General features: G+C 38.8%; 1 protein-coding gene across 2 annotated transcripts in view; it reads right to left on the reverse strand.

Moving 5' to 3' along the window:
- Positions 1-996: 996 nt before the first annotated feature.
- The window catches only part of LOC107967572 (uncharacterized), a 71,110-nt gene continuing 50,202 nt past the window's right edge, over positions 997-21,904 (reverse strand). Inside the window, exon 3 of one of the 2 annotated variants that reach the window (XM_054663411.2) lies at positions 997-1,274. In XM_054663411.2, coding sequence (XP_054519386.2) covers positions 1,245-1,274 — 30 coding nt within the window. In that variant the 3' untranslated portion in view covers positions 997-1,244. The remainder of the gene's footprint in view (positions 1,275-21,904) is intronic. The other variant, XM_054663412.2, reaches the window with a different exon arrangement.

Below are 21,904 nucleotides of genomic sequence, written 5' to 3' on the forward strand. Positions count from 1 at the left end.
ACATGACTAGCTTTTATATTATCTCATGAATCATGACCATCTGAATTCCATTTCCATTTCCTTGGAGAAAAGCCCAGTCTGGTATGTGTTCCACATAGCCCAACATGAAGAGATGGCACTCAATAAATAACACATTGTGATGATAACAATACCATGAACATATACTGCAGAAATATTTCACAATGAATGAATGACTGTTGGGCCCTTGGTCCAGGAACTGAACTTTTCTGGCCACCATGGGCTTTGGTCTGAGGGTATCTTACCTGCTGTGTATCAGTGGCTTCCCGACTGTCAGAAGTAGCAAATGGTTCTTTAGGGTTCCCAGAACTAAAGGGTGAATAGAATAACAAAAAACATGCAAAGAACCTTAGTGATATTATTTTCCTGGTGAGAATAAGAGCATTTTAGGAATTGCAATGTTCGCATAGCCAAATTCACAGCTTCCCTACCCCCAGAGATTTCCTCTGGATTAACCCAGCGCAAGCCATAGGAATCAGCTTCATTAAAGAGAAGATCTTACCAGCATGCATTCAAAGTAAGATAAACATGTTCCATGTGATCCAGGATTTTTCCTGACCCCTTCGTTGGACTTGAAATGGGGGCACCCTATTTACTTGGCGCGTTGCACTCAACTCCTTCTGGGAGGGAGCATGTGAGCAAGTGAGTGCAGGGTCTGGCCAGCTGCTTTGGGCACCAACAAAAGCAAACTCCATGCAGGCCCTGCAGCAGTACCCAGGTGTGGGTGCCTGCGACCCGAAAGCCTCAGAAGCCATGTTACAATGGCTTAGCTCTGTTGTTTGTGGACAAACAGCTCAGTGGTGTGTTTGTGATGTGTTATCAGCTCAGTGGGCCCCTTGCCTCCTCACATGGGGTGACTGCCCTCTGCCATCAAGGTCAAAGGACCAGTGTGACAGTCTTTTTTGGGTACCCACACTCATTAGGTCCCCAGCTCTTGTCCGGCATCCAAGAAGAATGAAGTCGCCCAGACACTTGAAGGATGGTGGAAGTGGATAATTTTATTTAGCAATGGAAATGGCTCTAGTGGAGAGGAGAGCTGGAGAGGGGACAGGACAGGTAGGTAATCTTCCCCCAAAGTTCAGCTGTCTCAGGTCAGCTCTTCCCTGAAGTCAAGCAGTCTCTCCAAAGTCAAGTTGTCTCTCCTCCGAAGTCCTGCCATCCCTCTGAAGTCAAGTCACCTCTGTCCAGTCAAGCTGCTTCTCTTCCCTTTACCGAGTCTGGAGTCTTTATAGGCACAGGAGGGAGGGCAGGGCAGGCTGTAGGTAGTTTTGGAAAAGGCAACATTAGATTGGCAAAAAGGCATTATTCAGTAAGAACCAATTGGGAGAGAGTGGGCAAACAGGAATAGAAGATATCACTTTGGGCTGTGGGTTTCAGGATTCTCAGCTTAAAGGTAGGGTTTCACCTGGGACTCACTGCTGTTTGTCTCCTGCGTCTGTCACATGGAGTGGCAACCTGTGCACTTAGGACATAGCAGGACATACTCTACTTCTACTACCCACATAAAGAAAGAGAAAGAAAGTAAAAACAACATCTAAATACTGCATGTGATTCCGCCAGCCTTGCACTCAATGAGCATGTGTCCCTGTAATGGAGTCCAGACTGGCTCCTTCTCAAGTTGGCCTCCGGGCCTGCATTCCACCCTGAAAGTATCCTTCCACACTGTGTCTGACTTTAGGATTTAGAGATACATATTTCTTCATATGCATGGCTTCTAAGTAAAAGCCACTGCTTTTATCTGGTGCTCATCAAAAGAATCAAAATGATCTGCTCCTAACCTGGGGGAAAACATGACTGTTGCTTGAATTGCTGAGAGATGTTATTAGTATTCAACATCTCAGGGGATCTTCAAGGTATTTCAATGGTGTATAATGGTGATAGTACTCATCAATGTTAGACTATAACCCCTAATAATGCTAGACTATACCCCCCAATAAAATGGAGGAATAATCCAAGTAATGGAAGATAATGTGTGTATTGGTGATGGGGTAAGGTGTACTCTCTGCTACTAAGAGGGGGACAACTAAAAATATCTTTGAGAGAGAGAGATACATTTAGGATTTATACCCTTCTTGAGTGGGTGGCTTAATGGCATCAAGTGAATTCCAGCTTTTTCTCAGGTTCTTATCCCTCCCTTGTATACAACAATAGCCAGCCATCAAAGGATAGTCCCTGTTATGTGCATATACTGTCCTAGACAGAGAATATAGATGTGAATAAAGCAAAGTATCTACCGTCAAGGAGCTTCAGGTCCAAAGGAGAAAGATAGAAAATAGAAGCAATAAATAAATAAGATCATTTCAACTTCTGATAAATGCTATGAACGAAATAAAAAACTGTATTTTATTAATTTTAAAATGTATTTTTTCACATTTTACCATTTCTGAGATCTCGAAGCATCTTGCAATCTGATAGCAACTTTTATCTGAATTTAATTAGCAGCATTTTTTTCTTTCTTTGTAATACATAAAATAATTGTTTACAACTGAGGACAAATTCCATTCAATGAAAATGATGCAAAATGTGGGAGACACTAACTACTGTATCTTTGCAGATCCATTTTTAATATCCATGCTGAGGTGACAAATTAATAAGATGACAGGGAGATATTTCAAATTTTTATAAATATGTTTACTTTCTTTTAGCCTAACTTCTTTTAGTTGTTGACATATTTCTTTCCAACATGAACTAAATTTCCACTAATTTAATTTATCCTTGAAATTCCTACATTGTCCCTTACGCATACATAAAAACTACTGCTCCAGCAAGAAGATTATCTTTCCTTACCTTTTTACAGTTTATGTTTCAAATTTTCCATCTCATCTTTTCATTTCCTTTTTTTTTAATCTCCACCTCACTTTTCTCCATTCATTTTTGTTAGGCAGTGGTTGCTTTCTCCAGCCTTTCCTCAGTATGTCTCTCCTTCTCATAGACTTGCACACAAATCTTACCTGTCTGTGGTTTCAATCCGCTTTTATTAATCCCTGCCAATTTTCCTCCCTGCTACCTGTGTTTCCTGAGGTCTGATGCCCACCGACCTCACGTTGCTGAAGTTCTACTGTGTATTCCCTTAGAGTGTCAGGTTTTCCTTTGGGACTCACCTTCAAACATGTTCGCAACATGTTGGGCTTTAGCATTGTCCTTCATTTTTAAGTCTCATTTTGCTTTTGGCAACTGAAATGATGGTTAGGAGAACTCTTTTTTTCTTCTAATGTTTCCATGTGGGAGCCTCTACACCCAGGCAGGAAGGGTATTGAGGTAACATGTCCAACCCTCCTTCTCCCAAGTCCATCTCTCCCTCCCTCTTCACCAAGGGAGAAGAAATTACTTATCCAGCTAGTAAATCTGGGAGCAAGAAATAAGCATGCTCAGTTCTGCCCTTCTGTATTTCCTCTAGAAGTCCCTGTGGAGAGGCTTTCTTGGCTTTGTTCCTAAGGCAGCCCCTGACCTCTATGGGGGGAAAGAGGCTGTGACCCAGGGGTTAAGTATGTCAAGTATTGGGAATCCATGTAGGTGCTATCTGAACTGCTTGGGAATCGAGTATTGGGAAGCAAGTGCTGGGAATCCATGTAGGTGCTATCTCAACTGCTTCCACCAATCCACCTTTACAAGTGTAGCTGATGTTTTGATGCCTATCTGACACCCGAGCTTTACTTTTCTGTTGGCTCAGAAATAGTGAGAGTGGCAGGAGGCAGCCAAATGCCTAGGCAGGTAGGGGCGGTCCTTGGTGAAACCCCACCTCCAAGCCAAAGGCAGTTTAAAGCCTGAAATCCAAGCTCAAACCAGATTGAGAACTTGTCTTCCCATTTGGCCTGCTTTCCTCTAATTGATCCCTACCCTTCACTTATTTTACATATACCTGCCCTTTCCTAATTGGTTTTCTACAGTGTCGTGCCCCACCTTTGAGTGGTGTCTTCACTTTAACCTTTTTTGCATACTCACAAACCAATCAGCATGCACTCCCCATTTTGAGTCCATAAAAGGCCACAAAAGGCTGTTCTGTTACTCAATAAAATCTTCTCCACCCTCCTCACCCTTCAATGTCCAGCATATCCTTATTCTTCTTGGGCACAATACAAGAGCTCAGGAACCACTGAACACACGTACAAGTTATAACACCAGTGAGCTGGGGCACACAAGCGTGGTGGAGCGAGGCCTGGGTGAAGCATCACTGCCTGGGGGTCCTGGCTTGCAAAATGACTGAGAAGCAAAATCGTACATCAATAGGGCAAATAAAAGAGAGAATTTGTTTTAGTGGTCTCCAAACATCCCCTCCGTACTATCAAGAGATATAAGAAAACAAATGACATAATCCGAAGATGGGATTTAAAAAAATCAGAGGTGTTTAAAAATAAAATTGGCTACCTGAGGGTATAGTGGGCCCCCATTTCTGGAAATGCCCAGCCCTAAGGAAGGGAAAGGTAAGGCAAAGTTTATTACACTTCTGCTACATATTAGAATTTTTTTTTTTTTTGAGATGACGTCTCATTCTGTACCAGGCTGGAGTGCAGTGGCATGATCTCGGCTGAACTGCAACCCTGCTTCCTAGGTTCAAGTGATTCTTCTGCCTCAGCCACCTGAGTAGCTGGGACCACAGGTGCGTGCCACTATGCCCAGTTAATTTTTTGTATTTTCTTATTAGGGATGGGGTTTTGCCAAGTTGGCCATGTTGGTCTCAAACTCCTGGCCTCAAGTGACCTACCCACCTCGGCCTCCCAAAATGTTAGGATTATACTAGAAATTTTTGTGTGCATTTCTTCCATTTAATACTTACAACTGCCCCTGGAGTTGGATGGTATTAGACTGTTTTCATGGTTGACATAACTGAGGCCCACAGACCTTAGTAACTGACTGTAGATACCATAGATGATAAAGAAAACAAGATTGTATTTGTCAGCTTGGGCTGCCATAACAAAATGTCACAGACTGGGTGGCTTAAACAACAGAAGTGTATTTTTTCATAGTTTGGAAGCTAGACGTCTATAACCAAGGCTACAGTCAATTGAGTTTCTGGTGAGGGCTCTCTTCTCTTCTGGCTTGCTGTGTCCTCACATGACCTTTCCTAAGTGAGTTCATTGTGTGAAGATGAGGACATGTAGAGGGACAAGACAAGCTCTCTGGTGTCTTTTCTTATAAGGACACTAATCTTATTAAATCAGAGCCCCATCCTTATTACTTCACTTACTTAAATACTTTCTTAGCAACCCCATCTCTAAAAACAGCCAACACTGGGGGTTAAGTTTCAATATATAAATTTCAGGAAGAGAACACAAACATTCAGTCCATAACAAAGATTCAGCTGAAGTCTATCAGATTCCAAAACTCATATATATGTCCTCTTTATCACGGTCACTTATGCTTTAGGCTGATGACTGCTAAGTAGGATGAGACCCCAGGACCTCCAACAAAGCCATTACTGTAGATACAGAAGTTCACTCCCTTTTCTAAATCAACTTAAAATTATGTAAAAAAATTACTTACATACAAAGCAAAACTCAAATTAATAAAAATAAATATACAGGTACCTGAATGAAGAAGGAACCCATAATCTAACCTGGAAATAGGAACTGAGGCTCCCTCAGGAGGTCCTGGAACTGAATAGAGACCTGGGGTTCAGAGTTCTAAACCTGTCCAGAAAACAGGATCCCGGCTGTAAGCTTCGTGCACAGCATGGAGATTGGGAAATCTCTACAGGCTATCCCATGGTTGCTGCATAAAGAGAAATTTTCATCAAGAGTTATGAATGGAAACAGAAAAGCTCACCAAAGCCAAAAACCAAATGGAATCACAAGCCATACTTTGCAGAAGTACAGAGCCAAACATTCACTATCCATGCAATATTAGAAACACTAAATCAAGGCACCAGCATGAAAATGTAGCCTGCAAAAGTGGCGCATCTAAGAACTGTTCCATAACATCACATCCACATTCTGTGCCTCCACTGATGGAGAACTACACACAAAATTACAGAACATGTCATTGCACATGGTCATCAGTATGTAAAAGAAATGGAAGAGCTCACCACCAAGGAACTGGAGGTTTTAAGTACTATGAAAGGGACTTTAAATAAACGAATTTACAAAGGGATAGAATCCTTAAAAACACAGAAAGGACAGAGGAGGAAAGAGAGAAAGATAAGAAGGAGGAGAAGAAGAGGAAGGAAGAAAAAAGATGATTTGGGAAAAAAAACAGGTAGAAATTCTAGAAATTAAAAAATACAATATACTAGATGAGAAATTTTAGGGTGGAAAGGAGGGGGGTGAAATGGTTCAAACAAGCTGAAAGTTTCTTCTAAGTCTGTGCCTCTCTTTTCATTTCATGATAGAGAAATCCCAGGTCCAAACAAACCTGTATCTCAATAAGTGAATCTAATTTCCTAGTTCCAGGAGCCCAAGAACATGTTTGTATCCAATGGACTGACTATGGAGAATATGTTCATTTGCTGACATGATCCCCACCCAGATTTAATTCAATCTTGCCTCATTCCCTTGATGATCTCCTTTTTCTCCTTGGAAAGCCCTTAGAACCTGAAAACTTGTAATGCCTCTGAATGTGCAGGGCAGTGGCCTAGCATCCTTTGACCCCTTTGTCATAAAAGCCCTGTTGCCCTCTGCAAGAGTCAGTGCAAATTTTCCCCTAGCAAGAATATTTTCCAATATTCAGTTAACCATGTAGAGTAGTCTCACACTACAAGAGGTTGAGCTCAGGTGCTTTCCACATGTGATTACTTCAAAGAGCATTTCCCCATTTTTAAAAACTGAATTAGTTAATAAGTAAGCACAATTCCTCTCTTCCTTATTCTCTGTGGATTAATTCCCTTTAATTAATTCTCTTTTCACTCAAAAAAATGTTACTTGTAAATTTTCTCGTCCAAATTGTATTTGTTTTGAATTTGCAATTTCAAATGAAAGCAACAAGAAAAGTGAGTTTCCGAGGAAAGTACACTGAAAGAACCAGCTGAAAGAAACTCAAAAGCTTTTTAGAAATGTCTTTTTTTCTGAAAAGGGAGTAAGCTAAGGGATGATGTAGAGATAACAGTGCAGAACCAAACTATTAACAAGAAAGCCATTGTGGGAGTAAATAGAATGGCTCAGAAACTCGGGATAAGGGCATCTCCCACAGCCTAAACAAGCCCATTGCTAATTATGTCTGTGTCCCCAACCCCTCATGAGTATATAGAAGTGTGCTTGTAAATTGTTGTTAGTTGCTTTCTGGCAAGAGACTCTAATTTATTGGAAACCCCTTCTAGAACAAGTTTTACGTAGTACCTTTTCCCCTTCTTTCTTCTGCTTTAGGTATTCTAGACAGAACTTGAAACCTCTGAGGAGTGTTTGAATCCTACTTATTTCTCCCTCCCCTGGAACAGATGCTGGCCTAGGTCTATATAAATCCAGGATGTATATAAACTCACAAAGATCTAAACGTAATCATGGAGTTCACAGTTATCCTAGAGCTTAAAAATGTAGTCAGAGGGCTGTACCCCTGAAAATTCTGAAAGACTGATATTTTCTGTAGGTTTATTTTTATTTTTATTTTATTTATTTATTTATTTTTGAGACACAGTTTTATTCTTGTCAGTGGCGCTATCTCGACTCACTGCAAAGTCTGCCGCCTGGGTTCAAGTGATTGTCCTGCCTCAGCCTCCCAAGTATCAGGGATTACAGGTGCCCAACACCACTCCCGGCTAATGTTTGTATTTTTAGTAGAGACAGGGTTTCACCACTTTGGCCAGGCTGGTCTCGATCTCCTGACCTCAAGTGATATGCCCACCCTGGCCTCCCAAAGTGCTGGGATTACAGGCTTGAGCCACCGCGCCAGGCCTGTTGTATTTTTTAATACACTAGCCTTCTGGGAAAATTTTATTTTAAAAGTCTTGTATCTTGTAAAAATGAGGATTTCATTGAATGTCTTTAAGTCCAAACATCTGGAGCTTCTCTGGCTGGAGAAATGAATGGGAGAGGTAACATTCACCAGCTCATTCATTCAACATGTTTGTTTCCATGGGAGACAACATGTAAGAGCATGGATTTCTTTGAAATCTCACAAGCCTGCATCCCAATTTCATATCACACTGGCAAGTACCATCCCTGATCTCTGAGACTCAGATTTTACTTGTAGTGATAGCATTATCTCACAATAATCCTTTCCTTTTTATATTATTATTATCCACTTTTATGTATAGAAAAAAATAAGGTTCAAAAGAAACCACTCAGTGATGGTTTTAGGGAGGAAGTTAGAATTGAGTTCTGTCTTGACTGATAAATAGAATAAAAAGAAAAGACTTGCCAGAACTGCACATTATGAGCCAGAGCCCAAAGATAAAAGCCAAGAAAGTATGTTGGGGCCGTTAGACCACCCTTGCTGGCACAGAGAGCTCGTCTAGAAGAGGAGATCTCAGCATTTAATATGTATGAGAATTATTTGGAGAGAGTAAATTTCATTTTTAACAAGTACCCATTTGTTTTATTGTTGTGTACATGATCTAAGGAGCATACCTTAAGAAAGAATAATGATAATAACAGGAAATAAGAATGGAATATAGATGATGGAACTCTTGAATATCAGACTAAGGAGTTTGGACTTAATCCCAAAGATGAAGTGAAATCTACTAAATATTTCTGAACAGGAGAGTGACATATGCCAGGCATTTATTTTTAAACATGGCAACTCCTGTGCGGTACCTCTATTTTTCAGAAATGATATGGTCTGAAACTTTCTGAGCACAAAGGAAAGAGCTGAAGTTAGTATTTTCTCAGATTCATGGTCAAATCTAGCTTCTCTAAATCTCTGGTTACCTTAAAACGTGTTTACAAAGTGCCTAAAACCGAATTAAAAATTGAATAGATCTTGATGCTGTGAACACTTGGAGACAGGAGACATAATTAAAATGTTACTTTTCAAGTAACTATTTCCTCATAATTTTGCATTTCTTTTTATTCAATTTTTTCTTTTTTTTTTTTCAGTAGAGATGGGGTTTCATCATGTTGGCCAGGCTGGTCTCGAACTCCTGACCTCAGGTGATCCACCCGCCTCGGCCTCCCAAAGTGCAGGGATTACAGGCATGAGCCACCACGCCCGGTTTTTTTTTTTTTATTTTTTATTTTATTTTTTTTAGAAACAGAATCCCATTCTGTCATTCTGTCACCCAGGCTGGAGTGCAATAGCACGCAATCACAGCGCACTGTAACCTTGAACTCCTGGGCTCAAGGGATTCTCCCATCTCAGCTTTCTGGGTAGTTGGGACTACAGGCATGTGCCATAATGCCTCTCTGGGTTTTGTTTTGTTTCGTTTTGTTTTGGTAGAGATGGGGTCTCTCTTGCCCAGACTGTTCTCAAACTCCGGCCTTAAGTGACTTTTCCACTTCAACCTCTCGAAGTGCTGGGATTACAGGCATGAGTCATCGCATCTGGTCCACATTTCTTCTTTTTACTTTTATTTTTTCTAATTTGAAGAGGTCTTTATCAAGTACAGACAGTGACAGTCTTTTTGATTTATCTTGTGGATATAGACATTATGTTCAGAGCTTGAAATTCACACCCAAGAAAAATGTCAGGCGTGATTAAAAGTAATAATAGTTTCCACAAGCCACTCATGAATACCAATCTTATGACTTAAAGAATCCCTTTATAAAATGCTATGAAAAATACATATGAGGAAAAATATTTATTATGTTTATTGACCACTCAAAGAAACACAATATATAATACTACAATATTGTGCTTCTTTATTCATGAAATTTAAAATTGATGGTGCTTCAATTCTGACAGAAAAGCCTAAACATACATGGTAACTGATTTACTCATATCACATTTAAGTCATTTTAACCCTAGTTAGAGCACGTAAAGCCCCCACTGATCTCTTCTATATGAGGCTCTTGGTTAATTTGGACCTCACTCCTCATTTCTTGATTTATTTTCTTTCCATAATAAGTCCCAGAACAATGCTGCTGGGTCATGTGCCTTGATGTTAAATTGATGATCACCATAGGTCAAAAGCCCATAGAAGAAAGCAAGCAAAATTTGCTGATGAAGTCACATAAGTTGATGAAATCCGTAAAGCCAGCTGTTCTTCTAGTCAAGTCAACCAAAATTTCCTTCAGAGTGACCCTCAATTTTTTATCCTATGGTATTGCTGGCAACCCAAGTTTTGTGCTTTGGTGTGTGTTTATAAAGCTTCCTGTGTGAATTTAAGGAAATTTTTGGAGAAACGAACTTAATAAGGTATTGATTATGTGGATGAAGTCTATATGGTTTCATAAGAAAATTCTTGACTGAAATGAAAACCTTTGTTCCTTCATTACTTGTTTTTATGTCCTCATATTTGCCTGTTATTATCAAGATTTCATATCTTTCTTTTTTCGACCTTCCCACAAACCAGTAAAAACTGCTTTGCTACACAAGAAAGAAAAAGGGACCAAGAGTAAAGCCAGATGCACAAACATTGAGCACACACTCATGAGCTGTCTTTGGTCTTATCTCTACAGAATATGCTTTTCTAAATGTTTCAAAGACTGCATAATAGCATCCCACACATACATCGATGTTCAATATTTGAGGATGATGTTTCCATCACAGCCAGGAGAGTGACAGGCAGAACTTTCAACAGTAGTTTGTCCAATCCAAAATTGATATAAATTGTACAATTTGTAAAGATATTTTGGAAGAATGCCCAGTGGACCAGTGAGATTTCACTCCACTTAACTCTTAACCTCAACTCTCTTTACCTGTAGAATTTAATGTAGTGTCAGTTTGAAAATGGAATGGAAATCTTATTTTCTTTGAGAAAGAGAAATATTGTGACTCTTAAACCCAACTAATTTTAGAAATATAAAGTTATTCAGCCTACAGGGAGACTAGAAGAGTCCAGAGATGGATCATATGGTATTTCCTGCCTTTTTTTCTTCAGAATAATTTAAACTTGTGGATATTTGCACCTGGAAATGCTTTTCCCACTAATCAGTCTGAAAAGACCATGAAGTTGGTATTACCAATTTGCTGGCGGACTCTGAACTGAAGTGGCATTTCACACATAATGCAACAGTCTTTCCTTAATTCAAAACCTCCAAAAGCAGGATTGGCAACAGGCCAACACATCTGCTACATATCCCTGTATATATCATCACCATCTAAATAGAGATGCATTTTGAAACTTCAACATTTTAGAATAATTTTTTCTTCATTTCTTCTTTAGAGAATTTAAAATTATTTCTTTGTTATTTTATTTCCAGATTGTCAGACTGTAGCCTTTGCACAATTTGATATTTTTAATAATCATTAATAAAATATCTAGATAAAACATCTATATTGCTGTGCTTTGTTTCATGCACTATGAGACGCTGAGAATGTTATGAAAAGATTTATTTTTAAAATGCTATATCAGAATGAAAATATCGTTTGAAGTCTAAAGTAAATTGTTTTGATTTTCTTTTCACAACAGATTTTCTTCATGCTACATGAATTCCAGAGACTATCTTTTCTTTCTTGTGCTCAACAAATTATTTGTATGTGCCTCTAAAGTTTTGAAGTGGTTCTTTTAACAATATGTTTAGATCCCCTCCTTCAAATCAATAGGAAAAAGACAGACAACTCATTAGAAAAATGGGCAAAAGACTTGAACAGACATTTCACAAAAGAGGATTTCCAAATGTCCAATAACCATAAACATAAAAATGTGCTTACATTAGCCATCAGGAAAAAAACGTGAATTAAAACTATAGTGAAATACCAGTTGATATGGTTTGGCTCTGTGTCCCCACCCAAATCTCATCTTGCAGCTCCCATAATTCCCACATGTTATAGGAGGCACCTGGTGGGAGATGATTGAATTATGGGGGCAGGTCTTTCCCGTGCTGTTCCCATGATAGTGAATGGGTCTCATGAGATCTGATGGTTTTAAAAATGGGGGTTTCCCTGCATAAGTCTCTCTCTCTTGCCTACTGCCATGTAAGAAGTGCCTTTCACCTTCCACCATGATCATGAGGCCTCCCCAGCCACTGAGAGTCCAATAAATGTATTTCTTTTGTAAATTGCACAGTCTTGGATATGTCTTTATCAGCAGCATGAAAACAGACTAATACACCAGTGTACAACTCATTAGTATGGCTAAAATGGACAAGACAGACAATACAAGTATTGCAATCATGTGGAGCAAACAGGACCTTCATATTGCTGGTGGGAAAGTAAATAGGTACAGCCACTTTATAAAGCAGTCTGGCTGTTTTCTAAAGCTGGATACGTGCATTCCCTATAACTCGACAAGATCCTAGCTGGGCATGTGCCGCCTAACAAAAATACCTTCATGTGTTCACCAAAATACAGGTAACAAAATGTTCTTAAAAGTACTATTTGTAGTGGCCAGGCGTGATGGCTCACGCCTGTAATCCCAGCACTTTAGGAGGCCGAGGCGGGCGGATCATGAGGTCAGGAGATCGAGACCATCCTGGCTAACGCGGTGAAAACCCCGTCCTCTACTAAAAATACAAAAAAATTAGCCGGGCATGGTGATGGGCGCCTGTAGTCCCAGCTGCTTGGGAGGCTGAGACAGGAGAAGGGCATGAACCCGGGAGGCGGAGCTTGCAGTGAGCCAAGATCCCGCCACTACACCCCAGCCTGGGCAACAGAGCGAGACTCTGTCTCAAAAAACAAAACAAAACAAAAAACAAACAAACAAAAAAACCCCAAACAAACAAAAAGGTACTATTTGTAGTAGTCAAAAACTGGAAGTTATCCAACTGTTTTCAATAGTAGAATGAATAAGTTATAAACAATGGAATTCTACCAGCAATGGAATGAATAGTCTTCAACTACATGCGATATGGATGAACCTCACAAAACAGTGAACACTATGATTCCATTTAAATAAAGCATAAGATTTGGCAAAATAGTCTATGATACTGGAAGGCATGAGTAAAGTGGAACACAAGGTGGTTTGTGGGGTTCCAGTAATGTACTGTTTCTTGTTCTAGGTGCTGCTTCAACTACCTGTACACCTAAGATTTATTTGTACATTTCTGTGAGTATATTCTTGTATTTGTCTGTTCTTGCTTTGTTATAAAGAAATGCCCAAGGCTGGGTAATGTATAAGAAAAGAGGTTTAATTAGTTCACTGTTCTGCAGGCTGTACAGGAAGCATAGTGGCATCTGCTTCTGGAGAAGCCTCAGCAGGCTTACAATCATGACAGAAGTCCAAGCAGGAGCAGTCACCTCACATGATGAAAGCAGGGGGGAGAGGCGGGGGATGAAGGGAGGTACCACATACTTTTAAATGACTAGATCTCACAAGAACTCACTGACAAGAAGGCAGCATAAAGCAATGAGGGATTGGCTCCTGTAATTCAACATGCAATTTGGGTATGGACAAATATTTAAACTATATCAATTGTATTTCAATAATTTGTAAGTGCTCAGACTACTATTCCCATCAAGTCTTGTTCTAGGAATTTAACCATCAACTTAGGAAAATGGGCTTTAGACACAGAATCCACTCCTAACAAGTACACTTGAACAAATCTCTTTTTTCTTGTTGGAACTCTCCACGTTCTTCAATGCCTGCTTTAAGTTTTCGACTTCTTTGTGAACTTAGGAACTTCTGGACCATGCCAGCCAAATGAGCTGCTCTCCCTTCTCCAAACTCAGGTCTTACTTTTAATCAGTACAGTTTGTTCAATCCTTAGTAAATTCTACACAAGCTATCTTCCCAATTAGATGCTAAGCTTTTTGAGAGCAGAAAGGACCAAGGTACTTTCCTACTTCTGAGTAACCATTCCCCTTCCCCATCACACCTGGCATGGTGCTTTGTAGTAAAAATAAAATATTTATTAGTGCTCAATAAATACATGGATGATTGGTGAATCACAATGAAGGCCTCTATTAATGTTGGGTGGTTAAGGAGGAGAGCTATAAACTCAATAATAAAGAAGGGATGTAAAGAGATAATTAGAATCAGCCCCCACCACTTTTAAAAAGGTGAATGTTTAAACTTGGGAGGACCAAGAATGCAGTTTATTCATTTTAATTACATCATTTCAGAGAATTCAGTTCTTCCCATAGGCAAAGAAGAGCATATCCTGTGGCAAGGCATTGAGAGGCTCTTGGGAATGTGTAGGGCATAGAATGCAGCCCACAATCCCTACCGCCCAGTCTGCGGGTGGCAGAGATGAAGGGAGTGCCTTCACATGGAGTGTGTTCATCCATGGCAAATGGATTATAGCCTTTCTTTCTAAGCCACTCTAGCCAGATTATTTACTGAAGTATAGTCCTTAAGAAGATTAAGGCTAAATTATCAAGTAAAGCATGTATTCAGGAATTAAAGTCTGGTTGAAGTTACTCACTTGCAAACTCTGGACATTATGATTAGGGGAAGCAGAGGCAGGAAACAAGATTGGAATCACAGAATCCCTTTAACAGGTAAATTTCCAAAGAGGAGCTTCAGGGAAACAAACAAGATCAAGTGTTTAGCGTCCAGGGCAATTAATACATGGTGGAAGCATCACATCAAGTTCCAACTCTGAAATCAAATCAAGCTTGACAAGTAGAGATGGAGGAGGAGGAAAGATGCAGTGGGAAGTTTGGAAAGGGTACAACATGAGGGCAGGTCAATAGATCTCTGGGCCTTAAACACGAGGATCTTCCTGTTCTGCCTGATCACAGCTCCAGTTCACTTGCTCTGTTCCTTTCAAGCTCCCTACATTTCTTTACAATTAAAAGCCATCAATTCGTGTGTATCATATGAACCCAAGCACTGTGCGAAATCTAAAAGAATAGAGAGAATTTTTTTTTCTAGTTTCCTTGGCTAAGGAACATAATCCTTTCACCTTCCTGTGTTAAAAGAAAGAGCGAATTAATTTCAACATGATTTTGCACCTATTTCCTCACTGAACAAGCTGATAAACAAAAGAACCTCATGTGGGTTGTTTTTTTCTTTTATGGGTGTTTCATTGATTAAAATTCACCTCCTGTTCCACTAAAATTAAACCCAGGTCTCCTTACAATCTTTCTCACTTGCAGTTTTGCAAACATCCCACCGTGAACTACTTAGCGAGTACAAATGGAAAGCTGGAAGAGAGGGGGTGTGGGTTTATAAAGTGTCTCCTGGACTTTAGCCTCAGGCTGCAATAAAATGTTAATGAAATGCATTAAAAAAACAGGGAAATAATAATTAACCATCTAGAACACCACTGATTCATTTAAAAAATTCTCCCCCTCCCCTGTCATTACACCTGTACAGGGAGAACAGGTCAGATTGAGGCCATCTGGCAGCACTGCCTGAGGGTTATGGTCCAGGCAAACCAGGGAGAGCAAAGAACTCCAGAGGAAGCATGGATCATCTTCTGCTTGAGGTCAAATTTGGGGAAGTTATAGGAAACATATTGCACTGAACCTTGTCTTCAAATCCATGTTTAAATGCCTCCTGAATACTTCTCATTTTCATTTTGAAGATGCTACAGCAATAGAGACTCTACTGAAGATGTGGTGTAGAGGATTTACTCCTTGGTAATCTTCCAAAATAATGGATGCTAGTTCATGATTATTCTATTTTTTCCATAAATGTGCATTTCTATGTTTATTCCCTATCTGTCAGCACACTGGATGCAATCAAATTTGTCATCTTTTGAGAAAATTATTTTTGAAATAGTTTTATGTGAGGTCAAGGAATGAAACGAATTATTTTTGTAGTGGAGATGAGAAGGGTAGGATGTTCTCTCAAAGGCACCCGTACCCTGGTCTGTCACATTCACGGGCCTTAAATTCCACAGAAATCTTCATACAGCAGAGCAACATTTGTTTTCTTAACCACAGGAGAAGAAATTCTAAAAATAAAAACCTGTCTCCAGGGACGCAAAGTACTGGTAAAGCAACATGGCAACATGCATAATGCAAAAAAACAGGTCAAATTTAGTGATGGATGAACATCAAACGATTTCTAGCTCTGTTTCAATTTAGATACTTATTCAAAGCATGTCGAAATGATAGAAACCTCGTGGGTCTACATAATTGAGCTAAAAAAATTTCTTGAGCATTTTTCCTCACAGCATTCCCTCTCTGTCTCTCTTTCTTTTTCTACCCCTCTGTTATTTTTTTTCCTTTCCCCCTCTTTGCTTCTTTGCATAAAATCTGGAATGTGAAAGTTAAGAACTACACAAATATAGAAACAAGCATTGTGAAATTTATACATATGGTTCTGTTGGTTAGACTAACATGGAATTCTGTTTTTGTTCAGTCTACTTTTTCCTACACAATTGTATTAAACCTGCTTCTCTTTGTGCTGTGCAGGATGAGGTGTTTACCTGACAAAAAATCCCCATTGTCTTCAAAGAATACTTTATGGATAACAAAAAAATATAATGCCACCATCTTGGAAATTGAGGTAACTTCCTTTCAAATTTTTCAAGTTATTTGTTTTTCCAATACTTCAGTAATGTATACAGGGATACATAGTTTCATCCCTGATAAGAGTAATGTAAAGGACAGGAAACTGAGAATCAACAGGCCTCCTCGAGATTCCAGTTTTCCCACTTAATCTCTTACGAGTAAAGTTTTCTTGTCAATAAATTTGGAAGAATATTAACCATCAATGCCCTTAAAATACGAAAAAAAGGACTAGTTATACCTGAAGGTACTGAAGAAGGCTGCCACATCAAGTCTAAGTATAAAGAGAAATGACAAAACAGAGAGGCTCAAGGATTTGCCCCAGAATTATAGTCACTGTGAAGATCTAGACAAAAGCCACAAAAATTTTGGAGTTCTAATCCTGTGGTCGCGCCCAACTCCTCATGTCAATATTCTGAAATGTGTCATATAAAATTCTTACACAATAACACTTCACTTACAAAAAATCCTGCTTATTAGCAACAGATTCAGAAGGAAGGACGGTAAAGGGAAAACAAAAGACAGCCTCTGAACAATCTAAAACAAGGACTCAAATTTCATGCACTTTTTCCAGTTTGAACCGCTGAAGCCTTCCCTAAGACTGTTTACTTTTACTTATATAGAAATTTAACAACACTAATAATATTGTTGCCAACCCATAATAAGTTAGAAAAAAAGAAAGGGGCCACTAGACAAAGACAACTTATAGAGGACATTTATTGATGTGTGGGACAAAGTCGAGGTTCTATTGATGTGTGGGGCAAAGCTGAGGTTTGGATATACCTTGTATAAATGTAAGTGATCTTATCACTGGTTTTTGGCAGAATCCCAAGATTTTCATTGTCTAAAAATATGTCATAAGAACGAGGTCTCAGTACATAATTGGAGATAGGATATATGCAGTCATGTTAGAGCAGAGAGGTGTGGCCACAGATTTCAAGTTATATAGGGCTCTTGAATAAAAAATTGCCATGATTTTAGAAAGAGGTTCAGACACAGAACATTCTGTTCATAAGAAGCAGTTGTTCTGGGGTAGAACATGAAGGCTGCACTCACATTCCCCCATCCATCCCTGAAATGTTATAAATTCAGGAGCCCTAGCAACTCTGCTGTAGAAATACCTACTCAATCCAAACAAGAGATGGATACTAGCCAAAAAGAGAAAGTTAAGACCCTGAGACCCAGTCTCATGTATCTGCAAGGAACATAAAGCAGTTACTAGTGGAAAGAGCATCCCAAGGAGATTTGAGTTCACAGATGGATGAGCTTCACCACATCAAAGTCGCTAAGGAAAATGCAAGACCACAGAGGAGCTGATGCTCCGTTACCTCCCTAATCTCATCTCCTACTGGTGTCTCTTAGTCTGGCCTACCTAACTTCCTTGCAATTCTTAAACAATGCCCTGTCCCTGTAGGGTCTTTACACTGTACAGTTCGTCTGCCCCAGGTATCCACATGAATAACTCGCTCATTTCCTCTAAGTCTCATTTCAGGTATCGCTTTGTCAATGAGTATTACTATAAGCATTGTGTTTCAGATTGCAACCTCCCTCCCCAACATCCCTGATTCCTATTACCCTTCTGAATGTTTTTCATAGCACATAATACTTTCTATAGGCAATGTATTATGTATTATGTTTCTTATTACTTATGACAGTTACATTATTGTCTGCTTCCCCCCAGTGCTCCAGGAGAGCAGGAACTTTTGTCTGTTTTGTTTACTGCTGCAGCCTAAGGCCATAGAAGAATGTGTGGCAAATAGTAGGTGTTCAATAAATATTGATTATTTTGATGGTAAAATAAATCAGCAGATCTGTGGAGGAAGCACAAGCAATGCGTATATCCACAGTAGGCAACAGACATGATAGACAGTGGGAAGAGCTGCAGCTGAGGGATGATAGAAGCTGGAAGGGGTATGAATGATGTGTAGGACAATCCTCCCAGAAAGGAAAGAGCCAAGATTCTGTCACTTGACAAGTGGGGCTACGGATTCAGCAGACTTAGATACAAATGTTTAGGATGACCTTATTTAAGATCTACTGATCTGTGGGACCCAGGAGATGTTCAGGTTACAGGTGAAAATATCCCGATGCATCTCAAAAATGTCAGAGGTCATTGCCTCCTATAAATGGACTTTCACAGAACATGTTCCTGATGCTACCTTGAGACATCAAAAAAGATTTATGATGCTTAATATGCTTTGGGAAATCTATGAAATCTCTAGGACTATTTCCATCAAAGGTATTTAAAATATAAAGACAGTAAGGCTAGGTTTCCATTATCTGGGAACCTGTCTTCTGTAAACAACCTCAACCCTAGACAATGGAGCAGTGGCAATGCAAAACCACAGGCTTGATTCTCTGTCCCAGTCACACCAGGGATGTTGTCTCTTGATTTGAGGTAAACAGGAGGATGGTGTCAGAGCTGAACATCAGCACAAGAAATGGATCCCGTGATTAATCACATTAAGGTCAGGGAGATCTAGAACAAAGTTCCCAGAAAAGAAGATACACTTAACAATCAGTGGGTGGACCCAGGAAGCATGAAACAAAGATAAAAGCTCAACTCTAAAATATTATTAGGAAACTGTAATGCTAAGGACAAAAAGAACTTTACATAAACATTGTATTCTTATAACTTCTAATGGCCTAAGCTGTAACAATTTGAGCAACACAGTAAATAATGATAGAACTGGCTAATAAGCCAAAGCATAGAACAATATCTATAAGTTTGTACTAATAGAAGTCATTGATTAAATAAATGAGGACAAATATTTTTTATTAAAGAATTCCAAATAATAAATGTAGAAGGAATTAGGAAAATAGAAAATCACCATAAGAACGCCACAGTAATAATTGCTGCAGGCAAGATCCATGAATGAATGCTAAAATTAGTGACTAAAACTTTTAGGGGAAAAATGATGTTTGAATAGACTCAATACATCTCCCACAAAATATATACTAAACACTCATCATTTTAACACATGTCCACAAATTCTTTGGTACTCCAGGAGAAGGAATTTGATATCTCTCCCCTTGAATGTGGGCTGAACTTAGTGACTTGTTTCCTAAGAGTATGGAAAGGGGAAAAAAATAAGAAATCAGGAAAAACTCTATTTAACAAAGTGATAATCACCAGTTAACATCACCAGTGATAAGCCATGCTGCTATCCTGTATTCCCTGATATGAAAAGAGCACTTCATTCCTGTGGTCTTCTTCCCCAAAATACATTACGGTAGTCCAATCATGAGAACATATCAAACCAACTCAAATTGAGGGTGTTTTACAGAAAACTCTTCAAAAGCATCAAGGTCATGAAAAGCAAGGAAAGACTGAGGAGCTGTCACAGATAAGAAGAAATTAAGAAGACATGTGTACCAAATGCAATGCAATTTCCTGGGTTGGATCCTGAACAGAAAAAGGACATTAGTGGAAAAACTGGCAAAATCCAAATAAGGTCCATAGTTTCCTTAATAGCCTTGCATCAATGCTAGTTTTTTAGTTTTGATAAATGAGTCATAGTTATATAAGATAATAACATTAGGGGAAGCCAGGTGAAGGGTGTGTAGGAACTTTCTATGCTACTTGAAACCTTTCTGTAAATCTAAAATAATTCCAAAATTATATATATATATGTATTTACCTATAAATTTTATAAAATTTTAGAATGATATTATATATAAAAAGTTTATTACATACAAAATAGGATTAAAATAACTACCAGGATAAAAAACAAAAATAATATATGTAGGAAAAAATACACAGATTCAACTTTAACATAAGACTGAAATTGAGAAAACTCAGATGATTCTCAGGCCTTTGGCTTCTTGTTGCCAATACCATTGTCTTCAACAAAGGCAGGAACAAGTTAAGAAGGGGGTCATTGGCCTACTGAATTTTTATATGAATACAAAATTGAGAGGAGTCAACATCTAATTGATCTAAAACTAGAATGTTCTGTTACCAAGCTCATTGCAATTGAGTATTTGTCACTTAAAAGAATGGAAATTAAAAAAAAAATTTTTTAAAACCATGATTTTCTCATCCACTTCTAAAGATTTGGGGAAGCTTAAACAAGATTATGTAAATCAAAGGACTTGGCAAAATATACAGAAGGTGGTCCTACAGGGTCCTCTGCATCTTCTAAAGAGATGAAATTATAAACTACATACTTTGGAAAGTTAATGTATTCTAGCAGCTGGCATACTATGGGATTATAAGAAAGGTTCCCATAATAAGAATATGTAATTAACATAATAAGAATATGTAATTAAATACAAACCCTTCCTCCTCCATTATATCTGAAAACTGAAAGCTTTCTACAGTGGACTTTAAGTAGACTGGAAGGATACAGAGTTACAAGTAAATTCACTTCATTTCTCGGGATATCATTATCTCAATGCACAGCTAACAAAATGAAAACACTCTTGATTGTCTCACCTGTAAAATAAAGAAATATGCAGATAATCTCCCAAAGCCTTTCCAGTTTAAAAGCTTTTTATGATACCTATAGTCTTCCAAGAAGAGAGAACTCAAGTTAATGCTTTGCATGATTACAGTTGGGGCATTGGGAAATAAATCCATGCTATCTGTAAGGTTGCTGTAGATTTCAATGCATGTCACATGAAAAAAAGTACAGCCTTTATAGTGAACATCCTTACTATGAACACACCCTGAGGAGATTCTGGACCCAGTAATCTCTCTAATTGCAAATTGCAGTTTCCTGCCTAGGTTCTTTGTGTTCTATTATCCACGCCGCTCAATCTCTAGCCACCAGTAATCCAACCAACCAATGAACCATAATAAAAAATGGCACTACATTTATTCCTGTCTCAGACATTACAGTGTATGGCAATTTATGTTTTCTTTACATTAAGGCCTCTGAATCAAGGTGAAAATAAACCTCATTAATTGTTTTCAGGCATATAAATTTGCCTGACTTCAAGTAGGCAAAATAAAAGAAATAAAGTATTTTTTTCCAACTTTGACCAATTCATAGGAAAGGAACTTATAAATTTAGTCCAAATAAATCTGTTACATATCAGTCCAGAATAATTACCCAAGCCCAGCTCAAACTCAGTTCAATTGACCATCTAGGGCCAATGTTTTTATCTCTGTGATGTTTACATAAATCTCATCATAATCATCATTCAGGGTTTGGCTTGAGGGCTGCCGAGAGAATAATAATATTTTTTTAATTTTTTTTTGTTGTTGTTGGGGGGAGGGCAATGGAGTATTGCTTTGTCGCCCAGGCTGAATTCAAACTTCTGGGCTCCAGCAATCCTCTTGACTCAGTCCCCCAAGTAAATTGGAACTAAAGACCTGGATCACCACTCCTAGCTTGAAAAATAACTTTCAAAGGCACAAACTTCATGTTAAACCCCACCTTTACCAGCCTGCTAAAAAGAAACTTCAGCATATATTACTAAATATTGCCTTCTCTGTGAATTGAGAGTTACTTAAGATGTGAAAAAGTCTTTATATACCCCCTTCTATTTCAGAGGTGTGTTGCCCTGAAAC

Source organism: Pan troglodytes, chromosome 10, assembly GCF_028858775.2.
Source record: "Pan troglodytes isolate AG18354 chromosome 10, NHGRI_mPanTro3-v2.0_pri, whole genome shotgun sequence".
Taxonomy (NCBI): Eukaryota; Metazoa; Chordata; class Mammalia; order Primates; family Hominidae; genus Pan; species Pan troglodytes.